The 24713-nt window shown below is 31.9% G+C and overlaps 1 protein-coding gene across 2 annotated transcripts in view; it reads left to right on the top strand.

Annotated features, from left to right (window-relative positions):
- Positions 1–24713, top strand: part of LOC118187321 (uncharacterized) — a 1290260-nt gene that overhangs the window by 1172438 nt on the left and 93109 nt on the right. For both annotated transcript variants that reach the window (XM_085824924.1, XM_085824923.1), the window contains exons 15-16: positions 11958–12017; positions 20628–20727. In XM_085824924.1, coding sequence (XP_085681050.1) covers positions 11958–12017; positions 20628–20727 — 160 coding nt within the window. The remainder of the gene's footprint in view (positions 1–11957; positions 12018–20627; positions 20728–24713) is intronic.

The following is a 24713-nucleotide window of genomic DNA, read 5'->3' as shown; positions in this document are numbered from 1 at the left end:
TTACGAGTAGCTTAAAATATAACGAGTTGCCTACGAGCCAATACTGAAGCTTGCCAATGCTTTCTAGAATACGCATACTATAAGACTCTGGGAATATTTTCATTTTTAAAAAAACTGTATTGATGACGATTTTTCAAAATATTCATCATAGGAATAGTCGTCATATAATCTCTTAAAATCTAAAACATTTTTCTGAATGATATTTCAATTTTATTTAGGTACAAATTCAAACATTTCGCTGTTCCGCTTGTTTACGGCACTTGAATATGATTCCTGAATTTAATATAAAATAATTCGGTTACTTGTGTCGTTACAAGAGTGAAACCTTTTTTTTTCGGGGGGTTAACTTTTATAAAAAGTACAAACTTTTCTTAAATATAAACGCATAAGCCTAAGGAATGTGTAAAAAATTGGATTTCGTAATTTATATAAAGTTAATTTTTTGATTAGAAAGCACGAAAAGGAGAATCCTTGCGTCATTTAAATTACAGGGTGTTTATAAAGTCTCGGACCCATTTTGATGTTTAATAACTCATAAAATAATAAAGATAGATTAAAATTAATAACATAAATGGTTAAATAGGCTCAAAACGTTTCATGACCCTTGTTAATGAACTTCCAAGTGTGCCCCCTTCATCGCACGGAGAATATCAAGTCGATATTCAATTTCATGCCAGGTGCCGGCAAACATGTCGGCATCCACAGAGGCTATTGCGGTTGTAATTCTGGCTTTTAGGTCATCAATGTTCGACACTCTCCACCTGTAAACGTTGTCCTTTAAAAATCCCCAAAGGAAAATGTCCAGCGGCGTTACATCAGGTGATCTGGGTGGCCAAGGAATTGGACCACAAATGCCGCCCAATCCATCTTCGTGTAAAATGGTCATTCGAAGAACTACGAACGATGGTACCCCAATGAGGTGGTGCACCATCTTGTTGCAAAATAACATGTGGCTGAAGCTCTTCTAGTTGTGGAAATACGAAGTTTTCCAACATGTCTAAGTATACGACTGATGAGACCGTCTTTTCTGTAAAAAAGAAAGGCCAATGACTCGGTCTTGCATTAGTCCACACCACACATTAACCTTTAGGGAATCCCTTTGTGCCTCACGGTATTCATGGGGTTTTTCAGATCCCCATATGCGCACATTATGGCGATTAGCAATGCCAGAAAGATGAAAAGATGCTTCGTCAGAGAACATTATACGCTTCAGAAATTCAGCATCATCTTCTATTCTCCTTAGCATATCTGTTGCAAAGGCCATCCTCCTAGGCCTATCGTCCGGTTCCAAAATTTTAACAATTTGAACTTAGTATGCATGCAGTCTTAATGTTTTCTTAATAACCTTGTACACTGTCGAAATTGGCATATCCAATTCTCTTGCCGCTGATCTCACAGATCTTCTAGGATTGTGTAAAAATGTCTCTCTGACACGCTCAACATCAAAATCACTTGTGCAGGGACGTCCAGAATGTTTCTTATCTGCGATACTTCCAGTTTCTAGAAAATTCTTTTTCCACTGCAAGATACTGCTTTTGGATGGAGGATCTTTTTGGTAAATTCTTCTGCAATTTCTCTGTGTTTGCATTATGGATTTCGTTTCTATGAATCACCATAAAATCTGTGCTTTTTCTTGTGGTGTATGCATTCTCCTAAATATCCAGTCGAATAAAACATAACATACTGAAGTACTAGAACAAACACATCAAAAGTAAACATAACATTGCAATAGTTGCCAAAAACAAAAGAGAGAAAAATTGAATTAATAAGCAGACGATATTTAGAAAAGTACAGATATTTAGACTGGAAAATGAAATTGTCTGAAATTAACCACACGCGCAAAATATATTTACAAAAGTAAAGATATTCAAAGCTGAAAAGGAAAATATATAAGTTATTCCATCAATAAATGCCATAAGTTTGTTTATATCTTCATTATTTTATGAGTTATTAAACATCAAAATGGGTCCGGTACTTTATAAACACCCTGTATTTTTGTACTTGGAAATATATGTCTATACGAACGATTGCGAAACCAAAAGGTGGGTAAGAACTTTTGTAGACTGGATTATATAATATATACATAAAAGTAAAATTTAAAAAATTGTTTTGCATTGTCCTCCCCCCTCAAATTCAAATACTTTCTCATCTTCCTAAAATCAGACTTAGTGTAATACGATTTCTCATATAGTTAACAGTTTTTTTTACTCATCAAAGGGAAACAAAACATAATTCTCGGTGAACGTAAACATTGAGGTGCCTCAAAATATTTATTATACTGAAAGCTATGGGAAAAAAAAAAGATCAAAGATCATTGTGTAATTAGAAACCGTGAAAGCTAACTTCCATAAATGCATTTTCCTCAGAACTAACTAATGAGCATTGTTTTTGGAAGGTTTTAAACCTCGGAAAACAGAAAATCTCGTGATAATGATGTTTACCTAAGTATCTATTGATAAGACACCAAATCCTCTAAGCCGTGTGAATAGAAAAGTAATGAGGAAAAAAAATGTCAGTTCTCTATATTAAAAATGCGTAAAGTAAAAAGCTCCTTTTTCTAATGTTTGTTTTGTTGTCTGGGTTTGAAGCTTATGATATTTTTCTCAGAATTTCATCGTTTTCGAGACTTTATACTGAATATGTTAAAAGTTAAACAAAAATTTATTTATTTATTTAATTGGGAATGTTTTCAGATATACTTATGAAATATAAATATAGGAGAAAAATAATAGTACATTCTTCGTTTATGCAAAGTAAAAAACATTATGTTGAATTAAAGTGTAAAGTACTGTGAAATAATTCAGAAAAGAGAAAATATATTATGTTTTTGTATTAAAATTTAATTTTTACAAGCATTTTAGAATGCTGTTTGGCGTTGATTTGTCAGATGGTTTTTACAAAGCTTTAATTTTATTTAGTGCCCTCGTATTGTTTGACGCTATGGTCAAATGTTTTTCATCGACTATTAATCGACTTCGATAAGATATTGTGTTCAAATTTTGTGCACACACACTTTTTCAAGTACAATATAATGTCGTGAAACGATTCTTTCAAAATTCTATTTAATTTCAATTTAACGTTTAAACGGTCGGTTTTCTGCTCAGCGAACGAATTAAAACTTTCATAAACTTATTTTTTGCCTAATCCGATACAGCTTGAAAAAAATCTTTTAAATGAAATTTGTTTCCGAAAATTGCTGAATTTTTTTTCGACTGTCTGATGTAACAGAATTGCTAAAAATAAAACAGTAATTATTCATTGTTCAAAGATGATTTCTGAAAAGACTAGAATAAAAAATATAAATAAAAAAGAAAGAAGAAAAGAATATCTGAAAGCTTCAGATTCTATATTACTCCCGAAAAGAGCGTTTTTTTTTTTAACGTTTTATGTGTTACCTTTATTTATTAAATATCATGTTCTTTGCATTTAAACCACATAAAATTCAATTCAACAGCAATATCACGAAATATTTGAAAACAGTTTATCTTTAGAATTTCCGATATACAGTCTCGCGTGCTAGGGATACTTTTTTTTTTTTTTTTTTTTTTTTTTTTTTTTTGTTTCTGTACAGTGTTGCCAATGTTCGCTTTGAAATTTTTGAAGTTTTTGATAAAAATTCGTTAAAGTTTTACAAAAGGTGAACTAGATAATAAAACTAATTTGAAATTTAAAATTTGGGCTTCCAGGTGCCCATGTTCGGGTGGAGGATTACGTTATTCAAAATTTGATACTAGGTACAGTCATTTTTCACAGAGAAACATACCTACATTCATGCAGATTCTTCATTATTTAATTTCTTTAAATTTAACACAGGGCGATAATATTAGTAGCAACAGTTTAAAATCTGATTGAACGTTTAGAGTGAAACGCCACAAAATGCCGTTTTGAGACTAATAGCCCATCTGGGCTACCGCCCCTTTGGGTTAAAAATTTCTACATTAAGTTTTAATTTAAAAACCCATAAAATAATTAAGGAACTAAAAGTAAAAAAATATTTTATCATATAATTTAACGCGAGCAAGAGATTACTTAACTCTCTTTACAAAATTCATCTACAATTTTATACCACGAATAAAGACAAACTAATAATCGCAATACATTGTTAAAAATATTGGCCTTAGAACTTATAAGGCTCACACGTTAGATGAATCTTATATAAATTAGGTGAATTTTATAACTTTATACGAAATTTTACTATCATTAATTTATTGGGTTTGTATTTCTTTTATTATTTCACTCTATATAGCATTATAAAAATAAAGTGAATAATATGTATTATAACATATTAATGCATTTACTATCTATTTATGAAAATTTTATTTATTTTTATTCAATTAATTAAATTTTACTTTCTTACTATTTTTGGTTACTTATATTCTTAATCAACTTTCATAAGGCTCCTGCACTTTCATTTTCAGATGTTAAGCCCTGACAGTTGACAAATAAAAACAGCTGCTTTAATCGTTGACAAGTATTCTTCAGTAAAGGAAACCGATTTTCCATAATAGAGATCAAACTATCCAACAATCCAATAGCATTCATCCTATGGCCAACACGTGTACAAGCACCCCTATCCAATGGCAAACCGAGCTCGAGCGAAAATAAACTCTCTCTTCCTTTCTATTTCCAGCATCTGTTACGAAACCCTTGTAACAAATGTTTAAATCCCGCCTCTCACCTTACATTGCCTCGAAAACAAACTGTGTTTACTTTTATAAGCCTTGTATACAATAACTGAACATAACTTTCCTACAGTGGTTTCTGTCTTGTTTCATGTACGATTAAGCTATAACATTCAGTTAAAGAATTATAATGTCCAAATTCAACATACCTTTAATCAGAAAATCGATAAGAACTTGTAAAGACAATTTCCCATTACTAATGCTTCTTGACATCTTTCTTTTAATCATTATAGTTTGCTTGGAGTAGCTGTCCTGATTCTCTTTCAGGTTAGGAGATGTAATGACAATTCTTATTTTATGTATGTAAGGTATTACATAGTTATGTGTGTATGGAATATTTGGTCGCTTACATAGATCAGTGGTCTCAAACTGAAATTGCATGCGGGTCGAATGCGTGATCTGAAAACAACTGACTGGCTAGAATTCATTTTTTAAAAATATGAAAAATATTTATTAATTAAATAAGAAATATTTTAAAGAAATTTTGAATTTCTTTTACTAAATATTTACCAAAGCATGCATGAAAAATGATGTCACGAAAATAAATAAATTCAAATTCGACCTTACATTTTATCTGAAATAAAATTTTGTACCTGTAAGACTTTTTTTATTGATTACAACTGGATGGCGTTTCGATTCTGACGAAGTTTATAATCTTGGAGAGAAATTACTGAAAGTTATCTTTATCGTAGATTGTATATACTCATCAGTAGCTTGAGTTCTTTTTACTTCTTTGCACGAAGTAAAAGAAGTATTGTAATCGCGAAAGCTTTCGGGTATCATAATTCAAAGAATATATCCATTTAGACCGCTCTTGAATCCACTTGAACGATACTTAGCGTGACATCTGTATGTACAGACAGAATAAATAAGTCTTTTCTCGGAAATGGATTCAGAAGAGATTTTTAGTGGCTTCTGTACGTACGTACGTTCGTATGTATGTATCTCGTATAACTCAAAAACGAGTAGCCTTAGACATTTTGTACATGGGACCTGCTATAATATTTAGTTATGCACCTCCCATTTTGGTTGCAATCGGCTTTACCAAACGTATGTAAATATATATCCTCACTCTGTTACACGGCTCGGTGAGCTCAGATTTTTTATTATTATGCGTAGGTTAAATTGCGCATCTTTTGCATTAAAAGTGATTGAATTATATTGTTCTTATATCCCGGTTAAGGATTTTATGATTTTAGTTAATCTGCATGCAACAGTTGTATAATTATCAACAGTTTAAAAAGTTTTTAAAATGCTATTAAGCCTAACGAAACCGCCATTTGTTTACATTTGAAAATCTTTACTAGAATAGGGAATTAAATCAGTTTCTACACCAGCTTCAGTGTATTTTCCATCGGGGCCAAAAGTTGACTTTAAATTTTTGTACACCTAAAATTTTGTCTTCGTGCCCGTTTATCAAATTGCGTGTTTTTCGTAGAAACTCTAATCTCAATTGCAAAAATTGTTTTTTAACTCTTTTTAACTATATTCGTTTTATATTTTTCAGTATCCACAATTTTTAGTGAAGATATTTTTATTTTTTTTATGTATTTTTGTCTTGCCGCTAAGTGAAATCTGAATTAATTGAATGAGAAATATATCTCGAAATATATTTCAATAATATAAATTAATTTAATAATATCAATTATATTTCAATAATATGATTTGAAATTCATATTAATTCATATTATTACAATAATAATTAATACATTAATTAATTAATATTATTGAAATTATATTTCAATAATACGAATTAATTATTCAATTCATCGAGAAATATATTATAAATTTGAAGAAATAAGTTTAAATAAAATACAGCAAATAATATGTATAATTTAACAAGCCGTACAAGGAAGTCATGTAGCATCCACATGATTATTTTTAATTAATTTTTAACAGTGAAAACATGCTGTTCACATATAAATGTATTCCAAACAAAGCACTTATTCTAAATTCAAAAATACGTAATAGCGAATATTTATCTTTTGACAAATGCAAAGAGAGAAAATTTAGTGAAATTAGTACTTTTAAGCTTTTGAATAAGATTTGTTTCACATAGTTAATCATTAGCTCAGTTTGAAGATTTTTCGGTTGCGTTACTCGTGTAACGGAAATGAAAATGCAGAGGGTGTTTACACCTTATTTGAACAATTTCGATAAAAAATAAATAAAAACAAATGTTTTCGAATAATAAATTTTGACAACAGGTTATTATATCGAAATGATAAATATCGTCTGCCACTTTTAAATTTATCCTTTTTGTCATAATTTCGCAAGTAAAAAAGCTATGAATTGAAGGATATGTTTTGGAGCTTTCTGAAGAGGAATGTTCCTATTCCATGATCCAAAATAAATTAGTAATGAAATGCTTCATATTAAAATTCCGAAGTGCAAAATAAGCAACATTATTAATCGGAAAGAGAAGAATCGTCCATCATTACTTCTGCATGGAAGGAAGACTCCATATCGTTGATAATAAGAGAAAATCCGCCTGCACAGAAATCAGTTGCAAAGTCGTGCATCTGCAGCAAAAGTAAATAAAATAATAAATCGAGTTTTCAACTTTAAAAAACCTATAAAACATAATGTTCACCAGCTTTTGCTGAGGCTCAAAACAATTTATAGAACCCTGTATGAAAACTATTTAGCAAGAAATAAATGGAAATATATTATGATCTTTAATGAAGAATGGCTTTACCGAAATGACTACAGTTAAAAAGTCTAGTAATTATCAGAAACGAAGAAAAAAGTGCACAAACTGGTTCCGTCAGTGCAAAAAAAAAATTAGTTTATTATATTAAGTTTTATGTATGATTCTCTCGGGAATCTCTTTCAGTGCGAAATTAAATACAACATGAGTCGAAAAACATGTTGATATCAACTCATCGTGCTATCAAGAAAAGGTTTTGCGTCAGACATTTGCAAAAGAAATATCATTTCTTCATTCCAATGACTTTCAAAGAGCGAAACTTTGTCATGACAAATCAACAAGTCATACTTCGAAAAGTACCACTACGTTCCGAGGACAAATGAAGACTGATATAGGTATTGAGTATATACCTTTTCAACGTGTTCCTGCAAAGTCTCCTGGTGTTTCACCTGTTCACTATTGGGGCTTTGGCCTCTTGAAAGGAGCTGTTTATTAAGTGCAAATCCACCATGATTGATGGATTCTGGAAAGTAGTGAAGGAAGAATAGAAATCAATATCCCAGGAAATTTTGAGAAAAGCCCTTCTATTGCTAAACTCACGATGAGGATATAAAGTCCAGAAAACTATTAGATCTAATATCTTAAAAATGATCTTTACCTCTGTTACGAATTTGGTATTTAAAAAGCTAATGTTAGTTCAATTATAAATTAAATGGTTTTATTTCTCGCGCAGTGCAGCGCGTGACGAATATTAAAAGAAAGCTAAGCCGGAAAATTGAAAATACAAGAGCGCGTGCATTAAATAAATAAATATCTCTTTTTGATTTCGAGAAAGTACTGGAAAATTCTAGCGCGTGATTTAAAAATATTATAAAAGGAGGAAAACATCTCTTTGTAGTAGTTGCTTAGTTTGTTGTTGTTTAGAAAACTGCTCTTGTTGATTGTAGCGAATTCGCGGATTAGCGTTCTTTAGCTGTTTTGAATTACGTTCTATTGGACATTTGAGTAGTTAAAAGATAACTACTGTGAGATATTGTAATACTGCATGATAATTTGAGAAAATTTAAGCATTTTTGTTGTGATAATAATAAATTTTTGTTCATTTTTCATCGGACTTATGCATTCATTTCATAACGAACCCGTACGCACGCAACACCTCTTAAAAGTTAATAAACGACCCGGAAATCGTTCAAAAATGTGAATACACCTTCTGTAAGACTCCGCAGTGTTAAAGCTCCGGAGATGTAGTGCTTCTTTTCTGCTATTTCCTGTTATGTGGTTTAACAGGACTGCCGCATAATGACGTTTCGACTAAAAGATGCCAGAACTTTTGTGTTAGTTGGCAATATTTAGTCAAGAAAAACATTTTTCACAAAAGTACCCTCACCGGTATAAAGATTCATTTTTAGTTCGTATATTAATTTTTGTAAAGGTACCGTCACCTTAATATCAGAAAACTGCTAGGTAAAAACTACTTTTGTTTGCTAAATTAATCCATGTAGCAAATTAAAACTCCTAAATGCCTAGCAGCGTCCCAGCATAAAAGTGCCGGCACTTTATAAAGGTTTCTTTTTTAAGTTTAAAAACTTATCTCCATAATGATGTGAATATCCTAACTCCTTGATTAAACAGTGGCCAACATAAGTTAAATTTCCTTTATATTTATTTATGCCGAGCTACCGCTATGAAAGCGCCTCTTTAAGCAGATTGGATTCATTGGTTGTGTGTTTTTCACGTAAGGGTAGCTTAATACGAAACTTTTTAAGTCAAAGACATCGTTTTTCTCAGGCAAAGGACTTCTGTGTAAAACTAAACCACATCATTGAATTTTAACTGACTGAGAAAACTAAATCCGTAAAATTATTCATCTTTTAAAACATGTAGATGTTAGCAACAAATACCCCTTCTGTAGAATTTCTTTGCTAATAAATGCTGATATTAATCAGCAATTAAATTTGAGAGAAAGCGAATGTTTCTGAATTTAACTGAAAATACGTCTTTGTATTAAGACAAACTTCGCAGACTTTGGAAAGAAAACTTTCAATTTACGTATTCTTTTAACGATGACAAGCATTTTAAATAGATAATAGCAGTTAAAAATTAAAAGTTAATTCACCTGAACAAGCTCTGTTAAAAGATAAAACCGTTAAGAAAATACATTCTATGAAAATATATACCTGAAAAAATAAGTAAAATACATTCATGAACGCTGCTTTTTATATTTTACAAAATCTTTATCCCTGAAATTAGTAGCTGTATGTTTTTGTAATATTAAAACGCTGGTGATTAAATTCCATGAGCAGTCAACTGCCTTATACCTGCTGTCATAACATTCCAAAATACATGTGGGTTTATTCCGTTGCACTAACATACATTTTATCTTCCTAACGCCTCTAATTCCATATGACTTTGGTCCACGACTCTAAAGTTTGCTTAACTTCTTAGCATTTGAAAGCACTCTAATAATTCCGTCTTGCAAATGTGCATTTCTGCGTTTATTTAACTGCTTAAGAAGTTAAAAGGATTGCACTTTCGTTTCGAATTTGTTCACGCTTTTACTGTTTTAAATTCATTTGCGTCTACTCGGTTTGACTCTTCTGCACCCTTTTAATGCTGAGGAAACGTGCTTTGTGAAATGAAAGGTAATGGTAACATATGAATCATTCAAATAAAAGATGCCGAATCACACAGCTGTTGCACTTGGTGACGCAGAAACTCGGAATGTCGTAATATTTTATTCGTTATATTTGAGGAAAACTGTTAACCGTTCTGTAGCTTATTCCTACGAATATAGCGAAGCACACTAAGGCTATCTGAAGAGGAGGAATTCGTTGATGCTCAACTTTCTAACAGAAATTGACTCGTATCCATGTTAAACATGGGGGAAATTCAAACAAATGAAGAAAACTATGGGGTTGTGATGCTTAAACTTGAACAACTGTACTGTTTAAAAATGGCTTTTAAAATGGCTAGTAATAATACTAATTAAGCCCATGAGTGTAAATTTTTTGTTTTACCAAATTTAAAGCTATTGTTTTAAAATTTCTTGCCTTGTTGTAAACGCAATAAACCTTTTCTAAGCAATAGCAAAAGCCATTCATCATGTCATAGCAAAAGCCGTTCATCATGTCGATACTCCGAAACAATTTGTCTTTTTATAATTCGCCCAAAAGGGCGTTAGCTCGAATGGGTTATTAGTCTCGAAACGGGATTTTGCGTCATCCACTATAAAAAGCGAATCACTTGTCAGAGTGTTGTCACCAAATACTATCGTCCCGTATTATCTTTAAAGAAATTTTATAATGAAGAACCTGCATGTATGTAGTATGTTCTTCACATTGTGAAAAACCGACGCTACCTAGAGCTATTATGTTTTGAATAATGTTGTCCTTCCCCCGAACATGTGCACTCGAAAGTCGAAATTTTGACTTTTGAATTTTATTTTATATTCTGTAAATTTTTAATTAACAAACTCAACAGTATGAAAAATGTCAACACTGTACGGAATAAAATATTTTTCTCTCCAGCTCTCGAGACCGTTTGTCGGAAACTCTAAACATGCACTGTTTATATATATATATAGTGATTTTCTTGTTGAATTGAAATTTCTATGACTAAGTTTCTATGAACGTGATATTTGATAAATTAAGTTAACATGCAAAACGTTAAACGTTAATAAAAAAGACACAAGAAAAATGTACCCTTATATGATGAACTCTGAAAAAGATAGAAAAACTATGCCAATACTTAACATTGCATCGGGAATTCTTAACGTATGCTGCTATGATGCTTTTAAAAGTTTTGTAATTTTGATGTTGAACGTTGATGGCGTAAGTGCTAAAAAATTTGTGCTTAATAATCAAACTAGCAGAAGTGAGTGCAACAGCAGCCTGGTAGATTACGACCGTAGCGAGAGCGTAAAAGACGTTAACAAATCGTTTTGGGCGATCGTTAAAATCTGAACTTTTTCAGATTTATTTTTAAGTTTCTATGTGTTAACTTTATTTATTAAATATCTCATTTTTTGCACTTATGCCATGTAAAATTCAATTCAACAGCAAAATCGCAAAATATTTAAAAACAGCATACCTTTCGAATTCCCGATAGACATTCTCGCGCTTTGGAGATAAAAATGTTTTATTTCGTGCAATTTTGCCACTTCTCGCTTTCAAATCATTAAATTTGTTAATCAAAAATGCATTTTAAAGTTTAACAAGTATGGAATAAATAATAAAGCAAATCCAAATTCAAAATTCGGGCATTCAACTACATATGTTCTGGAGGAGCACTACGTTATTCAAAATTGGATGGCTCTAGGTACCGTCGTTTCGTGAGAGTGCGAGGAACATACATACATACATGCGGAATTTTCATTATTTAATTTCTTTAAAAATAATATTTGTTGGCGACAATTTGAAATAAGAGTTGCCATTGCCTAAGTGTCTTTGCCTAATGATATAAATAACAACAGTTTTAAAAAAAAATTGTTATGTCTAAGACATTATTTCTCTAGCTTGTATAAAGCAGGATAAATCTTAACGCTGTATAAAAATTGGCTGTACGGTACTTTGACTTCCAAGATGTTTTACAAATAACATTTCATCAAATATTTTCTCCCATTTCAGGTTTTCTTGGATATTGTGTCTTTCCTGTTGGATTCGCCTCAGCTGATTCAGAAGCAGTCCGTAAGTAAGGAGAATTTTCTGCTTCGTAAACACAAAATCTTTCACGCTTTTGTGGAGAAGGGGTATTACATAGGGGCCATTCGCAAGCTGCATCGGCTTACTACACTAGCCTTCCTAAATCTAGTGCGTTCCAACTGTAAGTCTAAACAGATTTTTTTAAATACCAGGTAATATTATATCAAGCCTAAGAATAAAAGCCTTTTTATAACATGTCAATGCTAGTAAAATTCCTCTAAATAACACAAATCTGTTTCTCATGAGGACACTTTATACATTTGCAATGAGTGGTATTACATCGAAGGGTAAAGCACTGGCACAGTATCGAAACTGAAGACTGGAAAAGGGGTGCGGGATGAAACTGAAGAGTGAAATATTGTTTCAGTGTCAGACTGAAGAATGAAAATCTGAAATACAATCCAGCTGTTAAAATGAAAAATTGATGGAACATCGGAGTAAAAGGAAAATCTCCTACAGAACAAGATTGATGCAAAATCAGACTGAGGCATGTAAAACTGATAGAATTTCAGGCTGAGGAGTGAAACATTAGTTCAGATTAAAACTGAGGAAGGAAATATGGATGCAATATCAGACTCAAAAATGAAACTCTAGTATAGTAAAAGATTGCTGCGTGAACATTTGATGCAGTATCAGATTGAAACGTGGAACGAACGGCGCAATATCAGATTCTTTAAACTAAACAATAACTAAAGTCAGTGTACGTTCAAATCGAAACTAGCCCTAAAGTTCAAGGAAACGTCCAAATGGCTCCGCAAAGTTTATTAAAAATGTAAAAGTCTCCATTGAGAAACTGTAACATAAAAGCTTCATTTACTAGAAATCATTTGAATAAATATTAGTAGATCAACGGAGACTGTTAAATTTTACATCTATTCAATTTTATACAATTTAGTTAAAATCTTATTTTGATTTCAAATTTAGAATCAGGAAATAAATTTATACTACTCAGTCGGTAACTATTTTGGTTCCATAACCCTAACAAAAATAAATAAAAAGAAGTAAAATATTTTTTACTTGCCAGTAGCAATTTCGAATTATGTTCTTCATAAGTCTTTTCTTAAAATCTGATCAACGATTGCCTTCTTTATTTTATGTTTTAATTTTATTGAAACTGTAGCAACGTGGAAACTTAAGCACTAAAAAAGGCGTAGTGATTGCACAGAACTAAAATAGGAGTTGAGATTCTTAAAAATCTGAACTGTTTCACAGATTGTTTCTTTTATTTTATGTTTTTAGTTTTATTGAAACTGAAGCGAGGTGTAAGATTACGAACTAAAAAAAAGTATAGAGATTGCACATATTTTCCTTTTCTAATGTTAGGTATTTAGAGAACCTATCTCTAGTTCGTCGAATACAATTATCTTGACTGTCTCATTGATCTCACAGAGCACAATCCATTCAAAAAAATGAAGAGTTAATTTACCATAAATCGATAAAAAAAATTTATTTGGATCGGAAATATTGGTTCCGAAGTGAGTGAAGCAGACATTGATGTGCACTTTATGTACCACGGTACATAAGGTTCCAAAACAATACTCAGTGCAAACCAAATGCATCGAAAGTAGTTGTGAATAGGTCGTTCCGTCTTTCCTAACTTTATTTAGGAAAAGTGAAGCTTTGCGTCAACTGAAATAAAATTTCGCTACTCTCAAGGAATGCTTGCGTTTGGTATTCTGTATGCCTGGTCCAAATTATCATTCAATTTGTGCTTCAAATTTATGAAAAGAGTGAGGTTAAGAATAATAAGACTGAATGTTTAAAAGCAACAGAAAATTTTAAATTCCATTTAAATAACTGTTTTTACGGCTATTCGGTGATTTTAGAAATTTCAAATATAGCAGAATAAAGTAAAAAGGTTACGAAGGCACTTCATGTGCAAAACGACCCAATGCAAAATTCTAAGAGTGTTATAATAAAATTAGTGAAACTAAAGAAAAATACGCCTGTTTCAAGTCGATCTCAGCAACTTGCGCCTGGAAATGTTCATGATACGAGGTATGTTTTTATAATTTCTTTACATATTTTTTAAGCAATGCGTGTAGTTTTCTAATAAAAATTAGCTTGTAAAAGAAATTTTTAACCCATTTGCATGAGTCTATGGGATCACAGCTTCAATGTCATCTAAAGCTATTGTGATAACCGTTGCTTTCATGCCTTGCATAGAGAATGAAAAACTCTTTTCTGTTTGGTTATTTTACATCTCAGTTTCGTATGATATTTATCTTTTATATGCGTTATGTTTATAAATTTCATTATCAAGGTTACACAGTAAATCAATAGATCTGTCATAATAGCACTTATTATGACATTTAGACGTATCTAACATTGACATAGCTAACATTTCGATTCTGATTTAAACTGGTGATAATTGTTTTGTATCGTAAACGTTTTCTATGCTTGTATAGTGAAATTTGAAACGCTGGAACCTGTAGCATCTGTATAGAAACTGTGGCATCCATAAGCATTTAAAATTTTTATGACCTCCTTTACCTACCAATGTACGTGAGTTAAAGTTAAGGATTATTGTTGCTGTGAATCACATTATACTGAATATGTGGGCCCAGGTTGTTAGAGGAATTATACTTCCATTTAGACTTCTATCAACCGCCCTATTTGGTTTAAACATTATTGACTGCCGTATCGTTGGTCCCGCATTCAAATTCCAGAGAAGGCTTGGATCAGTAGTCTCAAATTCAAATTGCACGTGGGTCGAATACTCGATGTCAAAGCAACTAACGGGCCAGAACAATTTTTAACAAATTTAAAAATTAAATTCTACTTACTGAATATTTATCAAAACATACATTTCTCTGTGTACATTTTAGTTTGAATGGATTATTATCATTTTTATTGTTTAATAATGATAATAATCATAACACAAAAAGGAAAATATTTATTTTCTCTCTGAAGTCTATAAGTTGTACCTAAGAAATTTCTATTGGCTCTATTTTGTAGTTCAAATGTATTGATAGATAATTTTAAATTTTTAGACTGATATTTATTTAAGGCATTTTCAATATATTTATATAGCCACTAAATAACTTACTTTTAACCTTAACGAAAAACTTCAGAATACTGAAATGTCATCATCTGTCGGCTGGCAAACTAAATTTACTAACTGAACCAACGTGGGAATTCTCTCTCAGGGGCTTAATCAGGTGCCTGGTGTACAAGCAAACAGTGACAGAGACATAGCCTCAATCTATTCATTCTATCTTTTCCCTAAACAATGCTATTGCACATGAACTCAGTATGTCTCCAAAACTATAAGCACAGTATTTGTAAACAAATACGTAATAGAAATATATTCGCGAGCTGCATACAGTTGCCTCAGAAACAGCGTGCTGCCCATGTGTTGAGAGTTTGAGACCACTGGCTTGGATATTTATCAGTGTATAGTGTCTTTGCTCAAATAATGACGAGTGAATACAAATAAATGACGAGGTGAAAGTCCTCTGCAGTGGTTTGGTTAGAGCAAGACCTTCGGATCCGTTCCCTTAGATATTCTCCTCCAAAATTGGAACCGAGCTGGAAATAAGTCGTACTATCGCCTATGAACAGGCGCGTAGCATCTTCGGCCAACGTAGGCATCTTAGGCCCGTAGCAGCAACAGATGTAATCCTGCTCAATTCGTGGATTTGTCCTAATGCCGCTGTCAGGAAAATGAGAAATTAATCTGTATATTTGCTGTTGTTCTGCGAAAATGAAAAAGAAAATTATTCTGCTTCAAAAATCGGTAATCATTTTTAAACATCCACTGCATTGAATTCTTTTGAACTATTATTCAAGAGAGGATACAATAAAGTCTCTTGTTTTATGTTCTGTAATATAAATTTTACTAACGAAGTAAATAACTTCTTAAATGGTGTTCCATGACGTGAATTTCGCTAAAGTAAACCTATATTGAATAACAATCATTGCATTTAATTTTCACAATCAGTGTAGTTATTTAAAATTAAAATGATAGCTTCTGTCCAACTATTAATATTCAAAACTTAATGAGGAGAAATAAACGTTATAATAAATTAGAAAAGTTTTAGTAGTTTTTGAGAAATCCTGAATTTTAATATACATAATATGTAATTACCGTTAACCTTGTTACCAGTTTATCTAAATAATAGGTCATTGCTCTTAATAGGTCAAATTTCTTTAGCTCTGGAACAGCATTTCCATGTAATATCAGCTCGTTATTGAATCATTTAAAGATTATGACTCGAGTTATCACTTCAAATTCAAACTCACGGTGTGAATAAAATTATTCTTTTCCCAGAAGGAAAATAAATTCTATTTCGTTTGACCTTTCTTTGAGACTGCAGCTCTATTCCTATCCCTTTTATAAATCTGTCCAATAGTGAGTTAACTTTAGCAAAAAAAAAAAAAGAAAAATAAATGATAACTATCCATCGTCACCTATCTATCGTTATCCATCGTCATCACCACCTGTTTCTCCATTTCCATTCCAGCTCCTATCGTATGGCTTTAAGCAGGGGAAAAATTGTTTCTAGATTTTTACCACTGATTTTCAGATTCTCGATGGATTATCTGAAATGTGGCTAACATGTTTTTGATTGCAAAAGGAAATTTAGTGATAAAGGAACTTGTAAAAGCAGTTGCAAAGAAATTTCTCAAAAAAGGATATTTTGGTCTGGGTTTAATCTGAGGCTTTTTTTTTGGGGGGGGGGTTGTTTTTAGTTCCTTTTATAAGAAAGTTAACTGAAAGGAAAACCCGGGCTTCATGGCAGTTCCATAGTATAACATTAACACATTCACGAAAAAGGAGTTATTTAGTAATAAGTAAAGGAAGAAATTCAAATGAAAAAATTAGTACAAATAAGAGAAAAATGCCATTTATCGTGAGTTTCGTTAGAATTTAATTTTATCAGAGCTCTGTTAATGTGAACCCAGCCGAACTTGGGCTAGAAACTTCACGCAAAAGCTGGAATGTTTCATCGCAAGAAGATAAGTCGAACATTGAACAAGTAATAATCAATGAAGAATGAATTCCAAGCCTCTGAATATAATAGAATGAAAGCTAAGTTCATTAACTAGATACTGCATGCTTCCGCTTGAGGAACCACAACATCTGCTGCCTTAACCACGGAAAGAAGGCTTTGACAAAGCTGGACTGAACTCATATCAAATTGTTATCAACATTTTGCTCTTTTGTGCTAATTTTACCTTGAATCTTTTTATTTGTTTATAATGTCAATAGTATACGAGATATCACTAAAATCCTCCATTGAACAAAAAAAAGTGTTAGTGATTCAGTTTGAAACATACGCGGTCACCGAAGGCAGACGCGGTCAAAACTCCATATTAAAAATGCGTAGCATCAGACCTTTCAAGAGACTGATTAAAAAGATAAAGTTTTTGATAAGCTATAAAATCTATTCAAGCTGAACACTAAACTTCTTTTCTCAATTCCCGCTAAACGCTCTTAGTTTTCTTCCAGAAGAGAAGGATATCCCTCAGATTTCGTATAGCTTCCGTCAAAATCTTTAAACAGCTACTAAAATAAATTCTATAACTGTCGTTCTTAAGCTCTGTTATGCGGTAAAATGTTTAGGGCTAATATATGAGAATTCAGAATTGCTAAATCTAATAATGAGCGGGTAATTTGTAAATACCGCTCTTAAGTAATTACTCATAACAAAGAGGCGAAAAGAGTAAAGATTTAATGTGTGTACAAGTTCTCCATTTTTATTTTCCTAATTCTAAACTATTCTGTAGCTGAAACTACACTGTATTTTTTTTATTTTACTTATTTCTATTTTTTTATTTTACTTATTTTTATTTATTTTACTTTTTTGTATCTTTTCCTTCTGATTATCCCTATGTGTAATTTATAAATGCAAAATTGAATAGCTATATATATAATAATGTGCACGCTTTCTGTATACACATTTCTAGGGATTACGTGAAGTATAAAAGTTGAGAAATTCTGTTCTAGGATTTTTCATAAATCGCCAACATTGGTGATATTTTTCAAGTGTAACGAAGGCTGTGCGTAGCTGAAAATCCTATGAGGATTACATCGCAGCTGTTTACCAGCTTTCAACGTTTATATACGCAAAATTTCACTGAATGCAAAATAATAAAATAAGAGTCAAATAAGTAAAATAATAGTCATAGATGCACAATTTAAAGTGCAAAAAAAATTATGCAAGTTTACAATAACAGAAAATACAAAAGAAACATAATTATGTAAAGTTTAAACAAATATTTGTACTAATTTGCAACGCTGCATACATTAACTTTTTCTTACACATGATTACATCCGAAAAAATTATTATTTTGAACTTTTGAATAGGCTTCCGTAGACTTCACGAAATCTTTTGCTCAAAAATTTCCTGTTACGCAAAAAATAGTTAGCGATCATTGACAATTAAAGTGGCAACATACTCTTGAAATTACGTCAAATAATTTTTTGGCATCAGTCAATTTTTGGCATCAGTTTTTTGGCATTCTCTCACATTTTCAAAACAAATAAATAACTGTCTAAAAATGATGCACGGCTGCTCATTTTTTTAAGAAAAAAGGCAATAAACTAGATGGATGATAATAGATATTTCAACGCTTAATAAAGTCTCTCGCGGGTAAAAAGCATATAAACAACAAAAAAAGGCTATTGCTGTTGTTTTATGAAATAAAATAACGTGATAAGCAATTTCAGTGGGGTTTGGGAAGTTTTAATAACGATGGGAAAACGGTGGATGGTGCCTAAATTAAAATAATTAATTACAGTATTAATTATTTATTTTAGAAGCCATTGAAAAAATATTACTATGTGTTTGTGATGAAAATGTGTTTCATAAGGGAAAGGAAAAGAAGATTAAAAAAACTGCATTTTAGCGAATAAAACGGGGTTTCAACTTGCTGTTTTATTGACTTCTGCTATTTTTGTGAAACATTTGCATTAAAGTAAATGAGAATTTTATCAAGTGATGCATAAAAAGAAAAATTTCATTAACATAAATATAAAGCAAAAAATGTAAATATTAAATTTCAGTAACATTTATTAATAAATTTTTACGAACAGTAAATTTTCCTGCTTAACAAATTGTAACGATTACGTTACAGGCAATGCTTCATTGCATTGTCAATGTCGCGGCCATATTAAAAAATACAATAAAATATCTACTTCTACTTCCACTCCTAGAAAGAACTCATAAAACCATGTGCATGAAAGCGAGCGTTTTCGCAGAGCTACTAGCTTTCAAAGAAATTTCGGTCTGCTGTTGTCACATCCTGTATTGATATCGATAATCTCATGAAAGCACACAGGAGAGGGAAATGTTTGCATTTATCAATAGTCATATACAGGAGTAATTGTTTTCTGTTTTTGCCTATCGCCATCTTAATTTTTACCGAGACACACTACGAGATGGCAACGGAAAATCTCATATTTTGTTTTTCCTTTTGCCACCAACTACACATGGGAGCCCCAACTGATGAATTTGTGTGTCCAGAATTTAAGCAGACACGCCGGTTGTGAACGTATGCTCTATGTTCGAGATCTAAAAGTCTACTCTTTGACATGAAAGCTACGTACATCTTATTGTTGTTGAGGCTAATCTGATTAGTCTGACCTACTCAGGACAAGCCCACGAATTTTTCTCATGGTAAGAAGTGCAAGATTACTTCTGTCGTTGGCATGACCCTTGAGCATCTTATAGGTAACACTGCGACTTTGCCCATTTCGGCTCCAATTTTAAATGAGAGTACTCCAAGAGGGGGTCTGAGGGTTTAAACACCCTTCTTTCCCTACCCCGAAACCTCTCTAGAAGACTTTATCTTGAGAGTCCCATATTCCACAGACACTATATATTTCCATACATCCAGGCCTTCTCCAGGATTTGAATCCGGATCCTTCGGTACTGCAGTCAGCTCCAGCGTATACCGTCTGGTATGTATGTTAACCACCCTATCAATAAGGCAACTAAAAATTTCTTGATGTTTATCAACAAAATTACTTATCTGTTATTATCCACTAAAGCAATAAATGTAGCAGAAAAGGGGGAATCTCTTATTTCCTTATCATTTTGTGACTTCTGTTTCCTATTTGCTACATTCTATGTTATTTTTAGCCATTATTCAGCATTTTCTATGAACAACTACTTTATGACGCGCAGTCAATATGCAAACTAGTTAGATGTTCGTGTACGCCATTTATTTATATGATTACAAAAGAAATAGTTTCACTAATTTTAAAAAGAAAACTTGTCAAAATAATGTATGACAAAAAATGTATGACATAAAATATAATGTATGACAAAAAAGGAGATGCAGCAAAACTGTTTACTCATGATAAAGCCTCTGTTTTATTCCAAGAATTAAAATAGATTCCTGCATTTCAAAATAAAGGGAATGCTTTTTAATAATTAAAAAAGCGTATTTTAGTCCGAAGAATTTATATAACGCAAAAAACACTTTAAGAAGCATACATTGTGTAATAAAATACTGAGTCAAGATAAATTAATGTTTCCTGACATCCAATAAGAATTATAAATGATAGATCACCCTCATACCTGTAATTAACTGAATGCACTCAATGATACTTGAGATAAGTAATATCTTTTTCTTTCTCTCTAGCATGTAATCAAGCTCCATCAAGAAATTCTAAGCCACGGACTTTTGCATGGCTCTTCTGTAACTGGAGATACCTTCCACATGTTTCAAAGATCTGCATTAGGTATGACGTTTCTCATTTATTATAACCTAGAGTAAACAAGAGCTGAATAATTAGATAAAAGATAAGATATAAAAGAGCAAAAATATATGTAAGGCACATGGATATTCCATTATTGCCGGGTTTTTCTTCCAAGGTTTATATTTCAACATAAGAATAACAGGAAATTGTGGGGAAACATTATTCTGGTGACTTTCCTGTACGCCTATTAAATTAGTATATACATTTTTGCTATGCTTTAAATTTGTTCGAATCGGAATTGTAAAATTTTTACAATCTTAGATCCCTTAAATCCTTCATATAAAAATGATATGAAGAAAATCCCTTTTACTTAATATTAGGAAGTTTTAATTAGACCAAGATTTGAAGCTTAAGATTTGATTAAAAATAACTTAGGAACGTAAATTTTAGCTATATTTATTAAGAAAACATAAATGAAATTTAAGGAATAAAGTGTTAAAACTCTTGTATTTTGAAGTTCATTTTCTCAAATAAAAAAAAATCTGTTGTGGCCACCACATGACTTATTTGTACGGCCTATTAACTTATACACATTTTTTTCTTTATTTAAACTCATTTCCTCGGATTATTAACTAAATTAACCGATGCTCAAGGCAAGTTTAAAATGACATAAAAAGTAGTCACAAATTTGAAATTAAATATCTTGGTCAATTTTTGTTGAGCGAGAGTCAAACTTCTTGTATTAATTTTCTCGTAACGAATGTAAAATTTTCCCAAATGTAAGTGTAAAAACCGAGAGATAGCATTAAAAGTTAGATTTCGTTATTAGACAAAAATTAATTTTGTTTGGAATCTGAAATTGCCCAAACATGAAGATTTTCGTCATTTAAAACACTTCTGTAACTGGATATGTTTATGACTAACGATTGCGAAAATAAAGGTGGGATAAGAACTTTTAAGCCCTATAAGAGGGGTGTTTGGGTACTTTTGCTACTGGCGAATGCAATAAATAAAAGACGTGGACAACTAGATGTTATAGCAGTCCCATGTACAAAATTTCTACGTTCTACAGCTAATCGTTTTCGAGTTACCCGAGAGACGTTAGTACGTACAGCCATCATGAAAGAAATCCATTTTATGATCCGTTTGGCGATAAAACCCCGTCTGCCCATATGTACAGACGTCACGCAAAACAAAATAGTGAAAATGAATTCTGAAAGGAGCCAAAATGGATGCTTCTGTTGAAATCTGATAACCAAAATTTTTCGCTATTACAAACATTCCTTTACGTCGCTCAAAGAAGTAAAAATGAAATGTTCAGTTTTACAGAATATCGATTTTTTAATTAATAAAATGAACTCAGAACTCTTAAATTTCAAATTAATTTCTGTATTTCTGAACGGTAAGAACGCTTAGTCGGGATGTTTTAGAACTTTATTTAGAACTGATTAATATGTTGAGAAATGTTACATTGAATTGAGTTCTAATTCGAATATTTTCTGTTTCAATTTTTTATATTCAGAGTGTCCCTTTTTTATATATACGCGGTAATGCATTAAAATTGCCATCTTTTGTTCTAAAAGCTTTAATAATTTAATTAACAAATTCAAAGTAACCTTTTCATGTATGTTACTAACCGTTTAGGCGGTCAGCCACCTGAAATAGTTGTCATAAAAAAGAAATATGTATACACTGAAGAACCAAAACATTATGACCACCTATTCAATAACACGTTGCGCGACGTTTGGGCTGCAAAACTGCTGCAACTCGTCTTGGCATAGATGCCTCAAGTTTTCGGTAGCTGACCGGAGACAGGTTGTACGAAATGCCTAAGCAGTGGTCATACAAAGTCGAGGTATTTCGACATAGTGATGTTTGAGCTCTGAACTGCCACTCCATAACATCCCAAATGTAGTCTATCTGGTTGAGATCCGGTGAGTTAGGTGTCCAGGATATTAATTGGAATTCATCCTTATGCTCCCCGAAATCCTCCAACAAAATTCGAGCCTTGTGACATAGGGTGGTGTCCTGCTGGAAGATTCCATTTACATTTGCGAAGACAGCCGCCATGTGAGAGTGCAACTGATCCGAAATTTTATTCAGATAATCCCCAGTTTTTACGGTCTTTTTTTCCACCGACAGCGAGGCAACCGATCTACGGAGCAGTTAGCATATCGGCCAGATATCCCCTCTGACGGAACTAACTTGGTCATAAACGTAAACATGTTCATAGTGGCACTACTAGCGCCACACTTAAGAGCTTTAGCAAGAAATTTGAAAGCCATTTTCCTGATGTGTAAATATGACTACCAAATTTTGTTTATCTAGCACAACCCCTTCTTAGTGTCAAGATTTTTTTTCCTTCAATGTATTATATATATATATATATATATATATATATATATATTTCGTCAGTGCATTATATAGCAACACCTATGCATCCAGCCTTCGTCTGGCTTTTAAATGTACCGTAAAAATGCCTAAAGGAACACCAGACATTAAATTTAAAACTTGCACAGAATTTTACTCTGAAGAACTACTTTATCAAAACAAATTTCAATAAAATGTATCACATATTAAAAAAAGTACAATGAAATAAGCAATTGCCCTTAATACAAATATTAATTATCCTAATAAATAAATTAACCAACTTCCCGTTGCAAAATCTTAAGAATTCAAAATGGTTTAAAGGAAGTTAAGAACTTTGTTTCCTAAAACAAATCATACAAAACTTTTTTAAACTTATAATTAGAATTATATATAATTAAAACATAATATAAAAAATTACAATGAAATAAGCAATAAATCTCATATATTCAAAAGAAAACAGTCAGCAGTCCAGTATCCAAAGCAATGAATGAAAATCTATTGCCAAAAACACAGTTCTAAAAAAATTAAACTATCATCAGAAAGTAATAACCAATCAAAATTGTTTTTTGCGGATGACATAATTCAAAATATACAAAGCTCCTTGCCGTTAGTTAATAAATAGAAAGAAAAGAAAAATTCAGAATGGAAATTCCTTTTTTGTGCCTCGCGAGACACATGCGCGTCAGAATAAGAAGATTGTGATGTGCATGTTGCCTGTCCGAAAATTAAAAGAAAATAAGCAGCATGAAATAAACAATACCCTTAATATAAATATTAATTATCGTAATAAATAAATTAGCTAGGTCCCGTTGCAAAAAACATTATACTAAATTTTAAGTATCTTAAAAACAGTGAAATAAGTAATAAATATTTTATCTCATATTTTCAATAGTCAGCAGGCCAGTATACAAAGCATTGAATAAAAAACTATTGCCAAAACCACATTTCTAAAAAGAATGAAACTATTCAAAGTGATATGATTTCATCAAAAAAGATTTAAAAAAAAAATCTGATTGGAATTTTGAAAAAATCGCTTAGAGGTGCACTGGCTCTTGTCTAGATGCACCCTAAGTATCAAATTTCGTAGCCCTGGGTCTATTAGCTTACGCGCAGCACGAACGAAAGACGTACACACAGAAACAGACTCTTTCTTTTATTATACTAAAGACGAACGAAAGACACAGACAGACTCTTTCTTTTATTACATGTAGAGATTCCGTCAGTGTATATATCTATCATTATTTTATCTAATAATTTAAAGCAAATTTTATACCTTGTAAATTGTGTAGAGTACAGACATTAATTTATTTTGAAGCAAGAAAATATGAAAAATGAGCAATGTCCTCGCCGGGGCTCGAATCTAGTTTCTCGAATACGCGCCGAGTGCGCTACCGTTACACCACGAAGGCATGCACAAAAGATGGAGAGAGTACCTTATTATACTCCCCCTTTTAAAGGACGACAGAGGATTAGGGAACACAGTCGCAAAATTCTGGTGGTGAAGCATCATCATCCACCACCTTTTATATTAATTCGGACGCCATTTGTAGAGGTGGCACTTTTTATTTTTGAAGGTGCTAAAAACCGTTTGATTAGTTTTGAGCGTACAGAAAAAAAAAATCTGAAAGGTTTCAGATTTTAAATTACATCCAAAGGGG

This window comes from Stegodyphus dumicola, chromosome 10 (genome assembly GCF_044657685.1).
Source record: "Stegodyphus dumicola isolate Sdum_Otavi_A_Nest chromosome 10, ASM4465768v1".
Lineage (NCBI taxonomy): Eukaryota > Metazoa > Arthropoda > Arachnida > Araneae > Eresidae > Stegodyphus > Stegodyphus dumicola.
This window is presented reverse-complemented; position numbering and strand designations above follow the sequence as displayed.